At 42.4% G+C, this 17,398-nt stretch overlaps 1 protein-coding gene across 1 annotated transcript; it reads left to right on the plus strand.

The window, feature by feature from the left end:
• Positions 1-465: 465 nt before the first annotated feature.
• Positions 466-2,785, plus strand: LOC115674179 (uncharacterized). The gene has a single exon (XM_030596520.2). The coding sequence runs from the start codon at positions 998-1,000 to the stop codon at positions 2,426-2,428; it is 1,431 nt and encodes a 476-aa protein (XP_030452380.1). The 5' UTR covers positions 466-997; the 3' UTR covers positions 2,429-2,785.
• The last annotated feature ends 14,613 nt before the right edge of the window (positions 2,786-17,398 follow it).

Genomic DNA, 17,398 nt, shown 5'->3' on the forward strand with positions numbered 1-17,398 from the left:
TAAAAGTCCTAAAACTTGTCACGAATGTACAATTGAGTTCTAAAACTTTCAAAAAATGCAGTTAAGTCCTAAAACTTGTCAGAAAGTGCAATCGAGTCCTAAAACTTTTCAAAAAGTGCAATCAAGTCCTGAAACTTGTCAAAATTGGTGAAATCAAGTCTTTTCGTTGATTGCACTTTTTGAAAATTTCAGCACTTGATTACACATTTCAAAAAGTTTTAGGACTTTATTGTATTTTCATGACAAATTTAAGGATTCGATTGCACCTTTTAAAAGTCATGGGACTCAATTACACTTCCGTAATAATTCTCGGGACTTCTAGTGCATTTATTACTAAATTTTAACGTTGAGAACTTCCCTGCTTCTGCCGCGTATGGAGAATAACGACATACACAGCTGTCACTCTCAATTATTTCTATTCTTCCCTTTCTCCAAAGTATTTTTAAATTTTCTTCCTCTGTTTTCCTGAATAACATCGAAAGCTCACTCCCGCAACCAGATCTACTTCGTCACTCCCTCACTCACTCCATCTCCATCCACGGGACCCGCTAACCCAGAAAAGCGTTTCCCATCTTGCACCGCTCGAAGTGCTTCCCTTTCCGGGTTCAACCTCTTGCTTGATTGGACCCCTGATTTGGTGTAGGATGTAGGTCTCTTCAAGCTCCACATCGATGACTGTTTGATCCCCCCACCGGGCATGGATTGGACCTGGTGCGTGGCCATGGCGAGGAGGGTTCCGAGGAGGGTCTGGCTGGGCTCCCAAACTTCGATGGGTCTCCTCGTGGGTGGGAATCACACCTCCTCCAGGTTTTGCACCCGCTAAATCTCGCTCTCCCAACTGCTCTGCCGGCTTCAATCTCTCTCTGTCTCTCTCTCTCTCTCTCTCTCTGTTGAAAGTTTCACGAATTGATCGAAAAGATCTGAACTTGATCGGAAAGATCTGAACTTTGCACGAATTGCTCTGGGCTTGAACTGATCGAATCCCCCACCGTAAGGGATGGATTACAAGGCATTGAGATACCAGATTCTTCATGGGTATATCGCGAGGCGCGTGCTTCTCCGCACGCTTATGATAGCCTCTGCTATTTCTCTGTTCCCTTTGCTGCATGTGCTGTCCGGTGGGAATCCGGCATTTTTCGCTCCGGCGAATTCCGATAATTGCGCCGCCGACCCGGGTAACTTTGGCCAATTTATGTTTTCCGGCGCTTATTTGATTCCCAATTGGATGTTGGAACCGATACGGGGTTCGTTCGAATCCGTCGAGTGCAAAGAGGATGTGAATTTGACTCTAAATGTGGTTGGAGAGCTAATGAGCAAGCACTTGTTGGATTATAGCGCGAATGCTCTCTGTGCCGGAGAAGGCTCGTCTGCCTGCGTTTATGCATTGCACGAGTTGGGGTTCTCCAATGCTTGCGGGGTGTACGGACACCCTTTTTTCTCCCTGAAACAAAAGCATTTGGTTTACGACCTGAGCTACGAGGATAATTCCTTCGATTTCGTATTCTCCAGGGACCTTGATAAGGTGTCGGTCCCTGCATTGCTCGTGCTCGAGATTGAGCGCATGCTTAAGCCCGGCGGAATTGGGGCTATGCTTGTCAGTGTTAGCGGTTCCAACCCGAACAGCCTCATTAGGTCGGCAACGCCAGTTTCTTCGCTGCTGAAAGCTTCCAGCGTCATTCACGTGGGTTTCATGAATGATTTCAGTCTTGGTGTGATGAATGACTTCACTCTGGTGGTTTTCAAGAAGAGGGTTGAAAATGTGGGTTTTTTTGGGCAATATAGACTTCCGGACAACTGCCCATCAATTATTAAGAGTAAAGCCTTTATCGATCTCATGGAGCCTCTTGTAGAGGAAAAGCCAATGGAATCAAAGCCAAAAGATTCCTATTTACCGAAATTCGTAGATGTTTCGTTGGCGAAGCAAATGACCTATATAGTTATTGGAGCAGGGGAGCACCTGAATTCTGTCCATGTGAATTGGTTCCTGCCATCTTATCCAGTGGACATCCGAGCATTTAACATTTATTTCGTCGACCACAACACTTCAGTGCTTTCATCTTATGTCAAGAAGCCTGGTATTAACTTTGTTTATCACCCAGGGCTGGTGGGAAACAAGGGCACAAATAATCTTGGAGATGATCCTGAGTTTGATCCTTATCTGGGAAGTGAAGGTTTTGACGTTCTTGCTTGGTTCAAGGAAACAGTGAAGCATGCTGACTTCGTGGTTATGAAGATGAATACCGGGGAGCTAGAACTGAAATTCCTGGTGGAGTTATTCGAGAGCGGAGCCATCTGCTCGGTTAACGAGCTCTTCCTCCATTGCTCGGACCCTTTGCAAGGCATTGGACAAATGAAAGGGGGATGTATGGATCTGTTCAAAGGCCTGAGAAGCACTGGTGTGTTTGTTCATCAGTGGTGGGGAAGTTAGACTCTATTCCAAGTTTCGCGGTCTTGTTGTTTTCAGGTTGTGTCGTTTGCTTTGTCAGTTGCTCGCTACATACTTCCGAGGAATTACACCTCCCGTGTGCAGATGAGCCCCATAGATGGAGTTCACATAGCATGGGAGATGAATGCCCTGAGGAGTACTGAATAATTTCCGTGTGTCCTAGGAAGCTCTGCTTTCTGGTGTGTTTCGAATTTCCGAGTCAGTCCGTGGTCTAGTCCTTTCTGCTTTGATGTGTGGGGGAAAATGTATGTTGCTTCTTGGTTGTGCTCTAGCACCACATGACATGAGCAACCATTTCTTCTCCACCTTATGAATAAGAAGAACCTCGTCATTATAATACTCTCTCCTCCCTTTGCATTAAGCATGTCTGCTTGAAATTTCTTGATACCACGAGCCGCGCGTGTTGCGTCCCGTGATTTCTCTCATCAGAGCTATTTGGGTGACGGCATGACTTGAATCTTGAATTGGAAGAACTGCTTGTTCATGCTATTTAACGATGCTAACCATGCGGCATTTCATATTGATAAGAACCGTTCTAGGCTCAACGATGTGTGGGAAATAAAAGTTTTCGTCGGCCGGTGAGAAGTCACGAGCGGGAGCTCCCATGTCAACGACAATGTGAAATCATGACCATGTGGTCCTATGTCGGAAAGCCCCGTTGGGGGTCTCTGTCTGTCTTGAATGATCAAGATCGTACGTACCCGAACTATACTCTGTATATAGCTGGTTTCAGACACGAGATTCAATGATAAAGGACGTACAGCGAAGCCTGTCTAGTGATGATTTTTCTCATATTTCAATCAAAACTTGAACCCCCGGAGATGGTCCCACCCTGAAGAAGACGTAACGCGTCCAAAAGAAGGCCACGAACAAAATCACCGACACAAAGGAAATGGCGAAAAAAAGAAGAAGAAAAACTTAAGTAAGAAAACAAAATGAATCATGATAACTTAGTACATCAGTCTACATCTGGAATTAGCGGAAAATAAGGTTGTATCTTCAGTTGCTAAGTGGGCACTTTCCTTCCTTTACTCATTTACTTGTTCTATATTGCCTGCACGGGGAAGTGAGGATCTTCAACGCTAATTTCACTAGTCATTCCTAAACTACTCCTACGCACAATCTTGTTTTCGTCTGATGCTTTCGCCTTGGAGTCGAACTTGAAGGCTAATACTTGTGGGGGAAAAATTAGAAATCTGAACACTTTGAAAAGATACAGATGTTGTAACTAAAGAGACCCAAGAAACTGGTTAAGCGATAAGAGTTTACGTCTTCAATGAGAGTTGGAACCACTATGCTAGTATTATTTGGGGTCAAACCCAATGGCACATAACCATATGAAGAAGCCTTAGAGAAGGAAAAAATAAAGAAAGTACTGAGAAATGTTGTATGAACTTAGCATAGAAATACATTATATAGACTCACCAAGATTTACTTCGTCGACAATGTGTGTTATTAATTTTTTTCTCAGGCTAGATGTAGATGATGCGTGACTTGTTTGGAGAGAACTAACATAGATGCAACAAAATCTATCTAAACTGTTCCCATGTAACAAAGGAGGTAAAAGGAAGAGACTACCGTACAATCGTGTAATTAACTATTGGTGCTACATATTGTAATTCATGTGCATCCCGTAATATTTTATATATAATGTTAAATTATATCTAGAGTTTGGATACATGTACAATGTGCAATTTGAAGTAAATTGTGGCCGGGAAAGAGAAGAAAACAAAAGGGCATAGCACTAAAAGACAAAATAGGGGCTTACTCTTTTTGTATAATATCTTTTTCTTTTATTGTGGGGCGAAAAAAGGTGAAGTAGAGAAAGAAACAAATGGCTAGGGTTTTTCTTTTGTCTGTGTTTCCTAGCCTAGCCTGGAGGAGCCACATAAGAACTTGTTCCGCACAGTAGAAAGGTGTGGGTTTCTCTCTCTCCTTTTGAAGTGGCCAAACAGTAGCTCTTCTTGAAGAGCACAGTAGTTGCACAGTGAGAATGAGTGGGCTCCTTCAGCGAGAGGTGTAGCCGCAGGGCAAGTAAGGGTTTCGAGGATGCCGCATAGTGAACTCCTCGAAACCTTCAGTTGAGTTTCGTTTGTTTGGTCGTTGGGAGAGCTTGAACATCCGGTAATTTTGTGTTGTGAGTCTTTATATACAAGTGAAGTAATTTTATTTATAAACACATTAGGTTTGGGTGTAATTTAGGTATGGAAAACACTTGAGTGTGTAAACTCCTCAAAACCGTGAGTTGAGTTTCTTTTGCCTGGTCGTTGGTAGAGCTTGAACACCCGGTAGTTTCGTGTTGTGAGTTTTTATATCCAAGTAAAGTAATTTTATTTATAAATGCTTTAAGTTTTGATATAATTTAGATGTGGGGAACACTTGAGCATGTAAAGCGATTGCAGCTCCGGTTATCTGATTATAGTAGATTTTTGGTATTGGCTCTCCTCATAGATGTATGCATCGATGCATCGATGCATCGAACCAAACCACTTAAATCTTAGATGTCCTTTTATTGTTCCTCGTTTATTTTTTCGGTGTTTTCGCATTGACTTAAATTGCAAGATTTGGTCCTTCGTTTTATATTATAAAAATTGGTATCAAAGCTTAAGGATATGTTTTTTTCTGGATTGTGATTTGGGGCTTTTGCTGGCTGATTGTTATATGGAAATTTTATTGTTGCAATTATGTCTAAAGCAAAAGTGGAAATTGAGAAGTTTAACGGGAGGAACAACTTTGAGTTATGAAGCGTTAAGATAAAGACATTATTAACAATCCAAGGTTTGGCCAAAGCATTGAAGGGCAAATATAAGTTGTCCGAAACAATGAAAGATGTTGAAAATGACGTGCTAATGAGGAAGACAAGAAATATAATCCTGTTGAATATATCGGATGAGGTGTTAATAGAGTTGGCCGAGGAGAAGGATGCCGCAGCAATGTGGTCAAACTTTAGGCACTCGAAACGAAGGGTTTAAATAATCGTTTGTACATGTTGAAGAAAATTTTTAAATTTAGATATACTAATGGACGTCTATCAATCCCACCTCGATGAGTTTAACAAATTCATGATGGATATAAAGAACGTTAGTTAGATTCTAGATGATGAAGAATAGAGCATGACGTTGTTAGCTTCTTTACTAGAGTCATGGGAGCACTTTACTGATTCACCGCTACAGGGGTGCATTATGATTACCTCGGAAGCAATAAAGTCTGTCTTGTTCTCTACTGAGTGGTAGAGAAAGTTGCGAGATGACAATCTAGCGTAGGATGTAGCACGGGGACTAGTGATTCAAGATAGAGATTAACATTGAGGGTCCAATATTAGCAGAAGTAAAAGTAGGTTGAAGTCATGCCATAAAAAGTGCAAGGGACGCGTGAAATGCTTTGAGTATCACAAGGAGGGGCGAGATTGCTCAAAGCGGAAACCAAGGTGACAAACAGAATGCCACAAGTAGTGTGGCAAATGTGGCGGAGGAGAGCACTAGTGATGCAGAGGCAATTTTGTGTGCGATTCGTCAAGAGATGAATAGGTGCTAGATTCAGGGCATTCTTATTATATGACGCCTCATAGGAACCGATTTACTACTTACCAAACTGTAGATGGTGGTAGAATTATGATGGGAAATATTGTAACCTGCAAGGTTGTGGGGATAGGGATAGTTTAGATTCGATGTATGATGGGGTGGTACGCACACTAACAGACGTGACGCATATACTGGATCTCAAGAAGAATTTTATTTCTTCGCGGACACTCGATGACATCGAGTGTAAGTACCCCGCTGAAGGTGGAGCACTAAAGATCTCTCGAGGTGCAACGACAATGATGAAAAGGAAGAAAGTGAATATTCTCTATGATTTACTGTGAGAGACTATGATAGGAGCTGCTACATTTTCATTAGGATGAGTCAAACTTTGACTTAATGAAAACATCAATCCAATTTTTATTCAACCCTATAGAATTGGTTTGGTAAATAAATAGAAGATATGAATCCCCACCAAAATGGCTCCGAAACAAACAATAGAGTGGTTGTACCGCCTTCACTTCTCGTTTCGTATACTTTTGTCCTTCCCTCGTTTCCTGCCTCGATTCAATACCACCCTTCAAGAAATTGTATAACTTGGAGAAAGAATCACGATTAGCAATATAGCCTTTTCCTTTGGTTATTTCCTCTAATTAGATCTATGGAAGCGCACACGATCAAAAGCCATGAAGGCTAAAAGCGGATTAAGCCTCCCCTGACTTGCCCATTAACCCTAGAAGATAGAGGAATCAGTTCCCTCCCAAAACGGATGAGAGACACCCTACCCAACAATATGGCAGCGGACGAATACACTTCGTATAGTCTTCGAGAGATAGAAGGTGCTCGTCTGAAGGCAGATAATCTGCGACATTTACTATTTCCATGCCATGACAGGAGACAGATCTCTTGCAACTAGTTCCCTTGCTAATTTGATTCAACTCATGAATGCCATTCTATTATTTGCAAACGAGTGCTCTGCAAGACCTTCCTTTTAGAGATATGATAGCAATTCCCTACTAGTGCTTTCTAGTAAACTCTTCTTAGGGCACATGAGTGAGGCATGTATTACGATGCTGAGTGAGGAGGTTGTTGAAGGGTCAAAAGACAAGGAAGCCTATGTAAGCATTACATCTTTGGGAAGCAGATCTAGATTAAGATTAATACAGCTATTAATTTGACCAAGCGACCAATTAAATACATTCATTCAGACATCTGGCGTCCGTCTCCTATTCCTTCTATAGGAGTTACCCGATATATGCTGACATTTATCTACAACTATTCGAGTAAGGTATGGATATACTTTTTGAAGCATAATTCTAATGTGTTAAATCGGTTCAAGAAATTTAAGGTATTGATTGAGAAGTAGTCAGATAAAAAAATCAAGTGCTTGAGAATCAATAATGGCATATAATTCTATGGTAAATATTTTTCCAAATCATACGAGAAAGAAGGGATTGTGAAACACCGCACAGTATCCGGGATATCACAGCAGAATAGCGTAGCAAAATGGAAGAAGAGAACTTTACTTGAGCGAGCTTGGAGAATGCTTTCGCATGCAGGACTAGGCAAGGAATATTAGGTCAAAGCAGTGAATATGACATGTTACCTGGTTAATCAATCTCCATCATCTGCTATTGAGTGGAGACCCAATCGACCCTAATGGTTGGGGAAACCTATTGATTACTCCGGATTACAAGTATTCGAATGTCCTGCTTAAGTTATACAAGTGATGGTAAGCTTGAGCCGAGGGCGAAAAAATGCATATATATGGGTTATGCACATTGGGTGAAAGGCTACTAGCTATGGTGCAATGATCTCAATCACCCAATTTTCTAATCAGCAAAAACGTGAGAACTGCAAAGCTTCAATAGAGGAGTATTGAGACACCACCAGTAGAGCAGATAGATATTGATGTCATTAGTAAGGTAGAGCTTCGGTGGAGATTCCGGAGACCTCAGAGGTAACACAAGTTGAGACTGGAGATGAGGCTACAGTTCTTGAAACAGGTGATACTAAACAAACAGCACAATCGCAGCACGTTAAAACCCGCGAGCAGGCACAAGAGGTAAATAAAACCACTGGTATGTTATGATTATACTAATATTATTTATGCAGTGACTGTAAGTGATGAAGTGGAGACAAATGAGCCTTCATTTTACTCTAAGGCGATGGCTAGTAGTGAGTCGTCGTAGTGGCTAGGGGCTATGAGCGAAGAGATGGAATCACTCCATTGAAATTATACTTAGGAGTTAGTCAAAGTACCTAAGACCTAGAAGATTGTTGGAAGTAAGTGGGTCTATAAAGGGAAGAATGGTATTCCTAATGTCGAGGTACCGAGATATAAGACAAGACTTGCTAGAATGGGTATATACAACGGGAGGGAATTGACTACAATGAGGTGTTCTATCCTATGGTAAGACATATTTCTACTCGTGTATTACTTGCTTTAATTGCTGCACAGGACCTCGAGCCGAAGCAACTAGATGTGAAAATGATTTTTCTTCATAATGAGTTGGAGGAGCGGATTTTCATGAGGCAGTTAGAGGGATTTACTATTCCGAGTAAGAAAAACCAAGTTTGCTTGTTAATAAAATCTTTATATGAGCCAAAATAGTCTCTTAAACAGTCGTATAAGCATTTTGATACTTTCATCACTATTTAGGACAATTCGAAAAGTCAGATGGATAGTTATGTTTACTTCAAGAGATTGGAGGGTGGCTCTATAATATATCTATTATTATATGTTGATGACATATTAACAGTAATTAAGAATAAGTCTGATATTGATGTATTGAAGAGGTAGTCGAATGCTGAGTTTAAAATGGAAGATTTAGGTACTGGAAAGGAAATGTAGGGTATGGATATTTTGCGTGACAGGGCTGCAGGAGCATATGTTCATCTTTCCTTATTCTAGTGCAGTGAGTAATATTATGTATGCCCTGGTATGCATTAGGCCTGACATTTTACAAGCCGTGAGTGTTGTTAGCCGTTACATAAAGTGGCCTATTTAAATTCACTGGGAAGCTGTGAAGTGAATACTCGAATATTTGAAGGGGACAACAAACATGTGTATAGTGTTCCGGAAGGACAACAATGGTAGTGAGACCATTGGTTATGTGGATTCGGATTACACCGATGACTTGGATGAGTGTAGGTCTATAACAGAGTACATGTTTACGCTTACCGATGGTGCAGATAGTTGGAAAGTGTCCTCACATAACCACGTTGTCTTGTCTTCAACTCAGGCAAAGTACATGCCACTGACCTTCATAGCGAATGAGGCGACATGGCTACGGGGCTTACTCTCGGACTTTGGGTTAGATAAGAAAAGTGTTGATATACATTGTGATAACCAATATGTGATATATTTTACTAGGGGTGTCAATAAAACCCGCGCCGGCCCGGCCCGACCTGCGCCGACCCGATCCGACCCTAAAATTTGGGCTATGTTGGGGTCGGGCCTTAATCTTCTTCGAATATGGCCCTAAAATTTGGGGTTTCATTAGGGTTGGGGTAGGGTCAGGCCGACCCATTAACACTCTGGGCCGGCCCATCTCCCTCTCTCAGACTCTCAGTCGCCAATCGCCGTCGGACGCTCTCTCGCCTCGCCTCGCCTCGCCTCGCCTCGCCTTGCCTCGCCTCGCCTCGTCTGATCTCGTCTCTACCCCTGTCGATCATCTCTCTACATCCTTCGCTCGTTGCCATCGCCGTCTCTCTCTCTCTCTCTCTCTCTCTCTCTCTCTCTCTCTCTCTCTCTCTCTCTAGCTCTGCAACGCCTCTGTTAGGGTTTGCGTTTCGAGTCCTTGATTCCGTCGAGGCTGTTGTTGTCTTTTTCGCTCCGCTTGCCCTAGCGTCCTCGATCTGCTCCCTTTTGCTCCGCGATCGCTTGCGCTCGCGAGCTCCCGCCCTTCCTGGGTGCAAGTTATGGAGCAGGTCAATGAGCGTTTCGTCTTCCTTCCTTCCTTCCCTCGATCGATTCCGTTCGCGCTCCGGCGAAGGGAACGAATTGCTTGTACAAAGCAGCTGTGGAGCGTGATATCAATCGCGTTCTGCGGATTTCGTGTGTGTTGGGTATCTCTGATTGGGTGTCTGAATTTTGGGTTCAGGTGATAGTGTCGGACAAGTGGAAGGACGGAGCCAGCAACACCATCGAGGGCGGCGGCCGCAAGATCAACGAGAACAAGCTCCTCTCCAAGAAGTCCAAGTTACCCCCTCTCTCTCTCTCTCTCTCTGTCCCTTTCCCTTTCTTTGGAAGACGAATTTCCATGGAGTCACTGTATTGCGCTGTCGCGAACTAGCTGTGGTTGTTGAGATTGTAGCTTGGTGGTGGCCTTTTTTTCCCCCTGAGATGTGAGAAGAGCCAAACTGACTATCCATTGTATCAGTGTGCCTCTTATGTTCAGATGCATGAATTTGTCTAAAATTTTATTATGTGTTGATTATTTTGTTCTTTTTGGCTGTTTTAATGATCTTAAGCTTGCTTTAACTTGTGTAGAAAAGGGAGAAGTGATTAGTGAACATTACAAGCTCCTGCCAGTTGACTTGCGTGACATACCAAAGTTGGACGACATTATATCATTGGCTAATATTGATCCAAGGTATGCATGTGAGGTCCTGACCACAATAGTCTGCTTCTTTCTAGTTGATGATACTGGTCATTTGCATTCCCTTTATGCTTCACTAAAATTGATTTATGTGATATTACTATCAGAGGCTCTTTTTCATTTTTTTCACATGTGCATTGTCTGATGATTGTGTTTGTCATATGTATATGATGTTGATGAAGATATTTCGAGGGGGCTCTAATTTGCTTTACGTTGCAATCCCTTTGCTTTTCTTTCTTCGTTTTCTCTTTTTTTTTTTGTTTGGTGGGTGAAAACTGAAGTTGCTGTTGTTGGGTGTGAACAGTTCCCAAACGAGGCGTGAATTGAGCGTCTCCATTTTTGAATCGGGTGGCTTCTTTCGGTCGTTCGGAGCTTGAGGATTGAGCAGAAGAAAGCCTAATTTAATTGTAAGTTGTTTTAGCAGAGAAGACTTTTGCATGATTTTGCAATCTCTGCATTTTCCTATCTCATTTCATATCACTTTAACTTGCAGCTCTCTTTCTTATCATTTCTAATAGTAATTAATTTTTATGCCCTGCTTAATGTTTTGTTATATCTCTATCTGTGATAGAATTTGGGAATTCAACATCTTTTGATTTAGTTATCCTGTAATCAATAATTTGGAGTAGAAATGACGGCTCTTGAGATGTTTCTGGGATTAGAATCTGTTCTTGGTTGTGTTATGTCAAAACTTTTGTTGAGAATGACTTAGAAGCCAATTTTACAGATGTAAAATCGATGGTGAAGCATGATGATCAGAAGGTAATTATGAGCATATCAATACTTTAAACAGAAAATGTATCAGCTTTTTAAAACTGAAGGGTTCAGGTTGTTTGGTTGGTTGCTTTAGACGATGGCATTTCATGGATGTGGACTTTTTTCATTTAGCATCATGCACATCAATAAACTTCATTAATAAGATCAAAGGTCCACCTGAAAAGCATCAAATTCTGCCTGGTTTCATGAGAAAGGCTAATAGAAGTTCGATATTATATTAATTTGTCAACAATGTTAATTAGAAGAAACCAACGGAAGTGCTTTTCTCATTCTGTACCTCTTTTTCCTGCTATGCCGATAATCTTCTTCCTTGTTCAGATAAAAGTATCATGATGGAACTTTAATTATCTATCCTGGGATATTTTAAGCACCATCTACCTTAACAGGAGAGGCATCTTTTTGTTTGGTGTCCATTTGTATTTGTCAAGAGTATGTTGAGGACTACATTTCTGATTATAGTAATACTTTCCAGGTTCTAAGTGTCATAGATAAAAGGATTGCTAAATGTCTGAGACAAGTGCTTCTAGTGTGACACAAAGAAGGACGAGATCTTCGGTATGGGAACACTTTAAACATATTCCTGATGAAGAAAAGGCTGAATGTATGTACTGTGGGGCCTGTATTGGTTGTGCTAGTGGTCAAGGGACCAGTTCGATGCATCGTCATTTAGCTAGATGTAAGGAATTCCCATATGCAAATGTCGAGAAAAGGCAAAAAAGTGACTCGGGTCCTTGGAAATTTGACCAAGATGATAGTGGAAAAGAATTGGCGATCATGTTTATTCTTGATGAATTGCCTTTCAAGTTGGTAGAGCATGAGGGATTTCGGCGATTTGTGAATAAAATCCAGCCAAATTTCTTAATCCCGTCGCGCAACACTTTGAGGCGCAAATGTTATGATTTATACACCGATGAAAGAAGTAAGTTGAAGAAATATTTCTTGGAGACATCTCCAAGAGTGTGTCTTACAACAGACACATGGACTTCTTGTCAAAATTTGAGTTATATGTGTCTCACTGCTCATTTTGTTGATGCCGATTGGAAGTTGCATAAGAAAATATTAAATTTTTGTCAAATCCCGGGTCATTCTGCTGAGATAATAGGAAAAGCGGTTGAGAAATCTTGATTGATTAGGGGATTCAAAACATTTTTTCTATCACCGTGGATAATGCTAGCTCAAATGACTTAGGAATTCAATATTTAAAGAAGAGACTTAACTCTCGGAATTCTCTGGTATTGAGAGGTGAGTTGCTCCACATGAGGTGTTGTGCTCATGTATTGAGTTTGATTGTGAGAGAGGGGTTGAAAGACATAAATGATTTGATTGTTAGAATACGTTCGGCCGTGCGTTATGTGAGGTCTTCTCCTGCGAGGTTGAAACGGTTTAAAGGTTGTATTGAGCTAGAGAAAATTGAGTCCAAGAGTCTTGTATGTTTGGATGTCGAGACTCGTTGGAACTCGACATACATAATGTTGGAAGCAGCTTTAAAGTTTCAAACAGCTTTTAACTCATTGGAATTTCAAGATGGCAAATTTGTTGAAGAGCTTTCCAAGGTGAAAGGATTGCCCACTAGTGATGATTGGGAGTATGCCCGTCACTTTCTTCCTTTTCTGAAGTTATTCTTTGATACGACTTTAAAAGTTTCGGGTTCTTCTTATGTCACCAGTAATGATATGGCAAAGGATGTGTATGGGATTTATATCATGATTGACAGATGTTGTGAAAATGAGAACCCGACTTTACAGGAAATGGCTAAGAGAATGAAGATCAAATTCAATAAGTTTTTTGGCAATGTGAACAACATCAATCTTACTTTGTTCATTGCTTGCATACTTGACCCGCGGCATAAGTGGGAATATGTGAAGTGGATGATTAATCATGTTTATAAAAGCAAGCAGGCAGAAACTTTACAAGACAAAGTACTAACATCTCTGACGTCTTTGTTTGAGCAATATCGCATTGGTGTATGCCCCCAAAGCAACTTGAGGCTAAAGAGCACAACGATGATTAATGTGTCAAAGTCTCCAGTGGTTGGTGCTGATATTATGACTGCAATGTATCTTAGCGAAATCGGACAACAACATTTTGAAGAAAAATCTGAATTGGACAAGTATTTGGAGGAAGGATGTGAACGTTATAGCGTTGAGTTTGATATCTTAAGTTGGTGGAAAATAAATTCTTCAAGATATCCTATCCTTTCTTCCATTGCTCGAGATATTTTGGCCGTGCCTGTCTCAACTGTAGCATCAGAGGCTACATTTAGTACAGGAGGCCGTGTGCTTGATGTGTTTCGTAGCTCTTTAACCCCAAACATGGTGGAGGCTCTTATATGTGCTCAAAGATTGGTTACGATCCGCGCTACTTTCACGTTCGATTGAAGAGGACTTAGAAGAACTCGAAATCTTTGAGTCAGGTGAAAAAATATGGTTGTAGAATATTAATACCCTTTTATGTTTCAATGGATACGTTAATTCTCATTTTCATTGTGAATTTAATACAGAGTTGCCAACTACAACTATGGAGCCAAACTCGATATCAATTTCTCTAGATGATTGATGAAGTTGGAGATTGCCATTTTAGGTAACTTGTCAGTTTTTACTCGAGACTCTAAATGACTTGGGACCTATTTTTACTGGCAAAAGTACACTACAAGTGCCATAACTTATGTACGGCGATCACTTTGGTGCCATAACTTTTTTTCGGATCACTTTGGTGCCAAGTCGGAGGAAAATCGATCACTTTAGTGACTCCGGCCAAAAAGCTGACATGGCATTTATATTAAAAAAAATGGTCTGACTTGTACACGGTGAAAATTACGTGGCTTTTTTTCGAATTTTTTAATTTCTAGAAAAATAATAATAATTAAAATAATTAAACAAAAAAACAAAAACAAAAAAGGTGTTTCAGCAGCGGCGAGGGAGCCCTCGCCGCTGCTGCCGCCAAGCCACCACCGCCGGGAAGGGCCAGCGGTGGTGGACCGCAGTGGTCGGCGAGGGTCGCCGGCCCTTGGCCGAGGCCGGCGACCCTCGCCTCGCCCGGCGAGGGTCGACGGCCCTTGGCCGGGGCCCGGCGACCTCGCCTCGCCCGGCGAGGGCCGGATCCGGCGAGGCGAGACCTCGCCGTCGCTCGGTCGCGACGGCGAGGCCCCCTCGCTCGCCTTGGCGGCGAGACCTCGCCGTCGCATGGGTCGCGACGGCGAGGCCCCCTCGCCGCCGCGGGCGAGGCGAGACCTCGCCGTCGCATGGGTCGCGACGGCGAGGCCCCGCTCGCCTCGCTGGCGAGGCGAGACCTCGCCGTCGCGACCGGCGACGGCGAGGTCTCACCGCGCTGGATCGGGCCCTCCCGGGCAAGGCGAGGGACGCCGGGGTCGGCGAGGGTCGCCGGGGGTCGGCGAGGGTTGTCGGGCCCGGCCAGGGGCCGGCGACCCTCGCCGACCACTGCGCCCACCACCGCCGGCCCTTCCCGGCAGTGGTGGCTTGGCGGCAGCAGCGGCGAGGGCTCCCTCGCCGTTATTGCAGGGCTTTTTTTTTAAAAAAATTAATTAATTAATTAATTAATTATAATATAATATTTTAAAAAAATACACGTCAACGGGCTAAACGGCGTCGTTTTTGGTTTTTAATGCTGACTGGACCTCTCCGGCGAGCCTTGGACCTCTCCGGCGAGCCGTGTCAGCGCCACATCGAATTTCCGGCGAGCCACGTCAGCATTGGCACTAAAGTGATCAATTTTCAAAAAAGTTGGCACCGAAGTGATCCGAAAAAAAGTTATGGCACCAAAGTGATCGCCGTACACAAGTTATGGCACTTGTGGTGTACTTTTGCCTATTATTACTACATAGTGTTTGGACTACTACAGTTTTAACAAAAGTATGGTAAAACTATTTAAATAGCTGGTAAACTATCCCTTTATATTTTTACTACATAGTGTTTGGGTGAAGAATGAATCACAATTAAGGGAACCTCATGGAAAAGAGGAGGGCAATGAACCAAGTATATGGATTCCTCAGCATATCCCTTTATAGTTTTTACATTTTCCAATGAAGTTTTCACTAACTAGCAGATTGTTCCTTCTACATCCTGACAGATTTCTACATGGGTAGGTATGTATTGCTGTGTATTTACTGCCTACATTTAGCTTGAGGTTATTGAAATAACGAAATCAATAACAATCTCATTATTATTCTCCAGTCATTTTCAACACGCATGAGCATGTGAATATTCCTTTTTGAGGGCTGTGTTCTCCCGCTATTTTGTGTTAGTTTAACTGAGCATGTCCTGCTTGGAGATTAACATTTTCCTGTCATGTAGAATGGCAGGTTTTGTACACGACCCAAGTAACTCAAGAGGCTAAGAAATACCACGATGGTTTTTTGCAGCTTGAAGTTCGCGGATCCTTAGGGCGGCCGGTCATTCCAAAGCACTTTCAAGGACGTTTTCATCCTCAAGCAACTGTTTTTTCATTAAACTACGCTGGCCACTTTGTTTGCTGATCCAACATGATGCACTTCTATTTTTTGGATAGTGGCTCATTATGTGCCCCAACTATCACACTAATTCAAGTGCATTTCACTACCCAAAAAAGTTCAAAGGCCTTTCACACCCCTTATTTATAGTTCCTGGAATTACTTTTCTGCTCATTGTTTTCTTCCCCCTTAATCATTCAGGTCACACTGTATGATGCTAGCAGGAAAGTCTTGTTGAATAAATTTCTCAGGAAAGATGAAGTATTGGGAACTGGAAAATCGCTGGTATTTGATTCTCACTTGGTGAAAGCGGAAAAAAAAAAAAAACCCGAAACCTGGCCCGGCTTGGGCCTTGGGGTGTACGGTGAACAGGGTCTTGGGTGGGTCTGGGCGGGTCAAGCATGACCTTGTAGGTTTTGGGTCGGGTATCAAGAAAGCCCGACCCGACCCGACCCATTGACACCCCTATATTTGACATATAATCCGGTTTATCACGAGTGAACGAAGCATATCAACATCAAGTACCAATTCATCCAAGATGTCTTAACGAAGAGTATGGTTGTTGTGAAGAAGATTGTGATAGCAGAAAACCCCACAGACATGTTGACTAAGCTTATTCTTCCGGCGAAGCTCAAACTTTGCTTGAGCAAAATTGGCATCTGTAGATAGTAAACGCCCGTCAGGGCGTTCGAAGAGCAGCATGGATGATGAACACTACAACTTAGCTTCAAACATCGAGCCAAGATAAATAATTATTAAATTATGTCTCGATTTTGAGCTTGTGTACGATATGCAATTTGAATTAATTGTGGCCATGAGAGAGAAGAAAACAAAAGGGACTTGCACTAAAAGACAAAATAGGGGCATACTCTTTTTGTATAATATCTTTTTCTTTTTTTCTTGTCGGGCTTAAAAAGGTAAAATAGAGAAAAAACAAAAGGCTAGAGTTGTTTTGTTTCTTTATTCCCTAGCTTAGCCTGGTGGAGCCGCATAAGAACTTTTGCTACACAGTAGAAAGGTGTGAGTTTCTCTCTCTCCCCTTGAAGTGGTCGAACAGTAACTCTTCTTGAAAAGCAAGGTTGCCGCACGGTGAGAATGAGTGGGCTCCTTCAACAAGAGGTCTAGCTGCACAGCAAGGGAGGATTTCGAGGATGCCTCACAGTGAACTCCCCAAAATGGTGAGTTGAGTTTCTTTTGCTTGGTCATTAGCAAAGCTTGAACACCCGATAATTTTGTGATGTGAGTCTTGTCGCGCCGCGCTTTTTGGGGCTTTCGGGATTTGCGCGCTAAAGAGGTATTTCCGTGTAAGGGTCTCTCCCAGACCATACCTCACGTGACAGTGAAAGGTGATTTCTTATTTAGTCTAGGTTTGTGATTTTGGAGTCGCCACTAGTCATTATTGGTAGGTAGACTAGAAACCTAATCAAGGTACGGGAGAAATACCACGATTCTACGAACCAGAGATTCTGAGTACGGGGACTTGGTTACGTTATTGATCTCGAATCGAGATCCCTAACGCCCTTTCGATACCTAAGAACAATACGATGTCTAACGTGTCATGCGAATTTTCGAGACTTACCCACTAATC

Source organism: Syzygium oleosum, unplaced genomic scaffold (assembly GCF_021117445.2).
Source record: "Syzygium oleosum isolate NSW1041296 unplaced genomic scaffold, Sole_v2.1 Sole_v2.12, whole genome shotgun sequence".
In the NCBI taxonomy this organism is placed as follows: Eukaryota; Viridiplantae; Streptophyta; class Magnoliopsida; order Myrtales; family Myrtaceae; genus Syzygium; species Syzygium oleosum.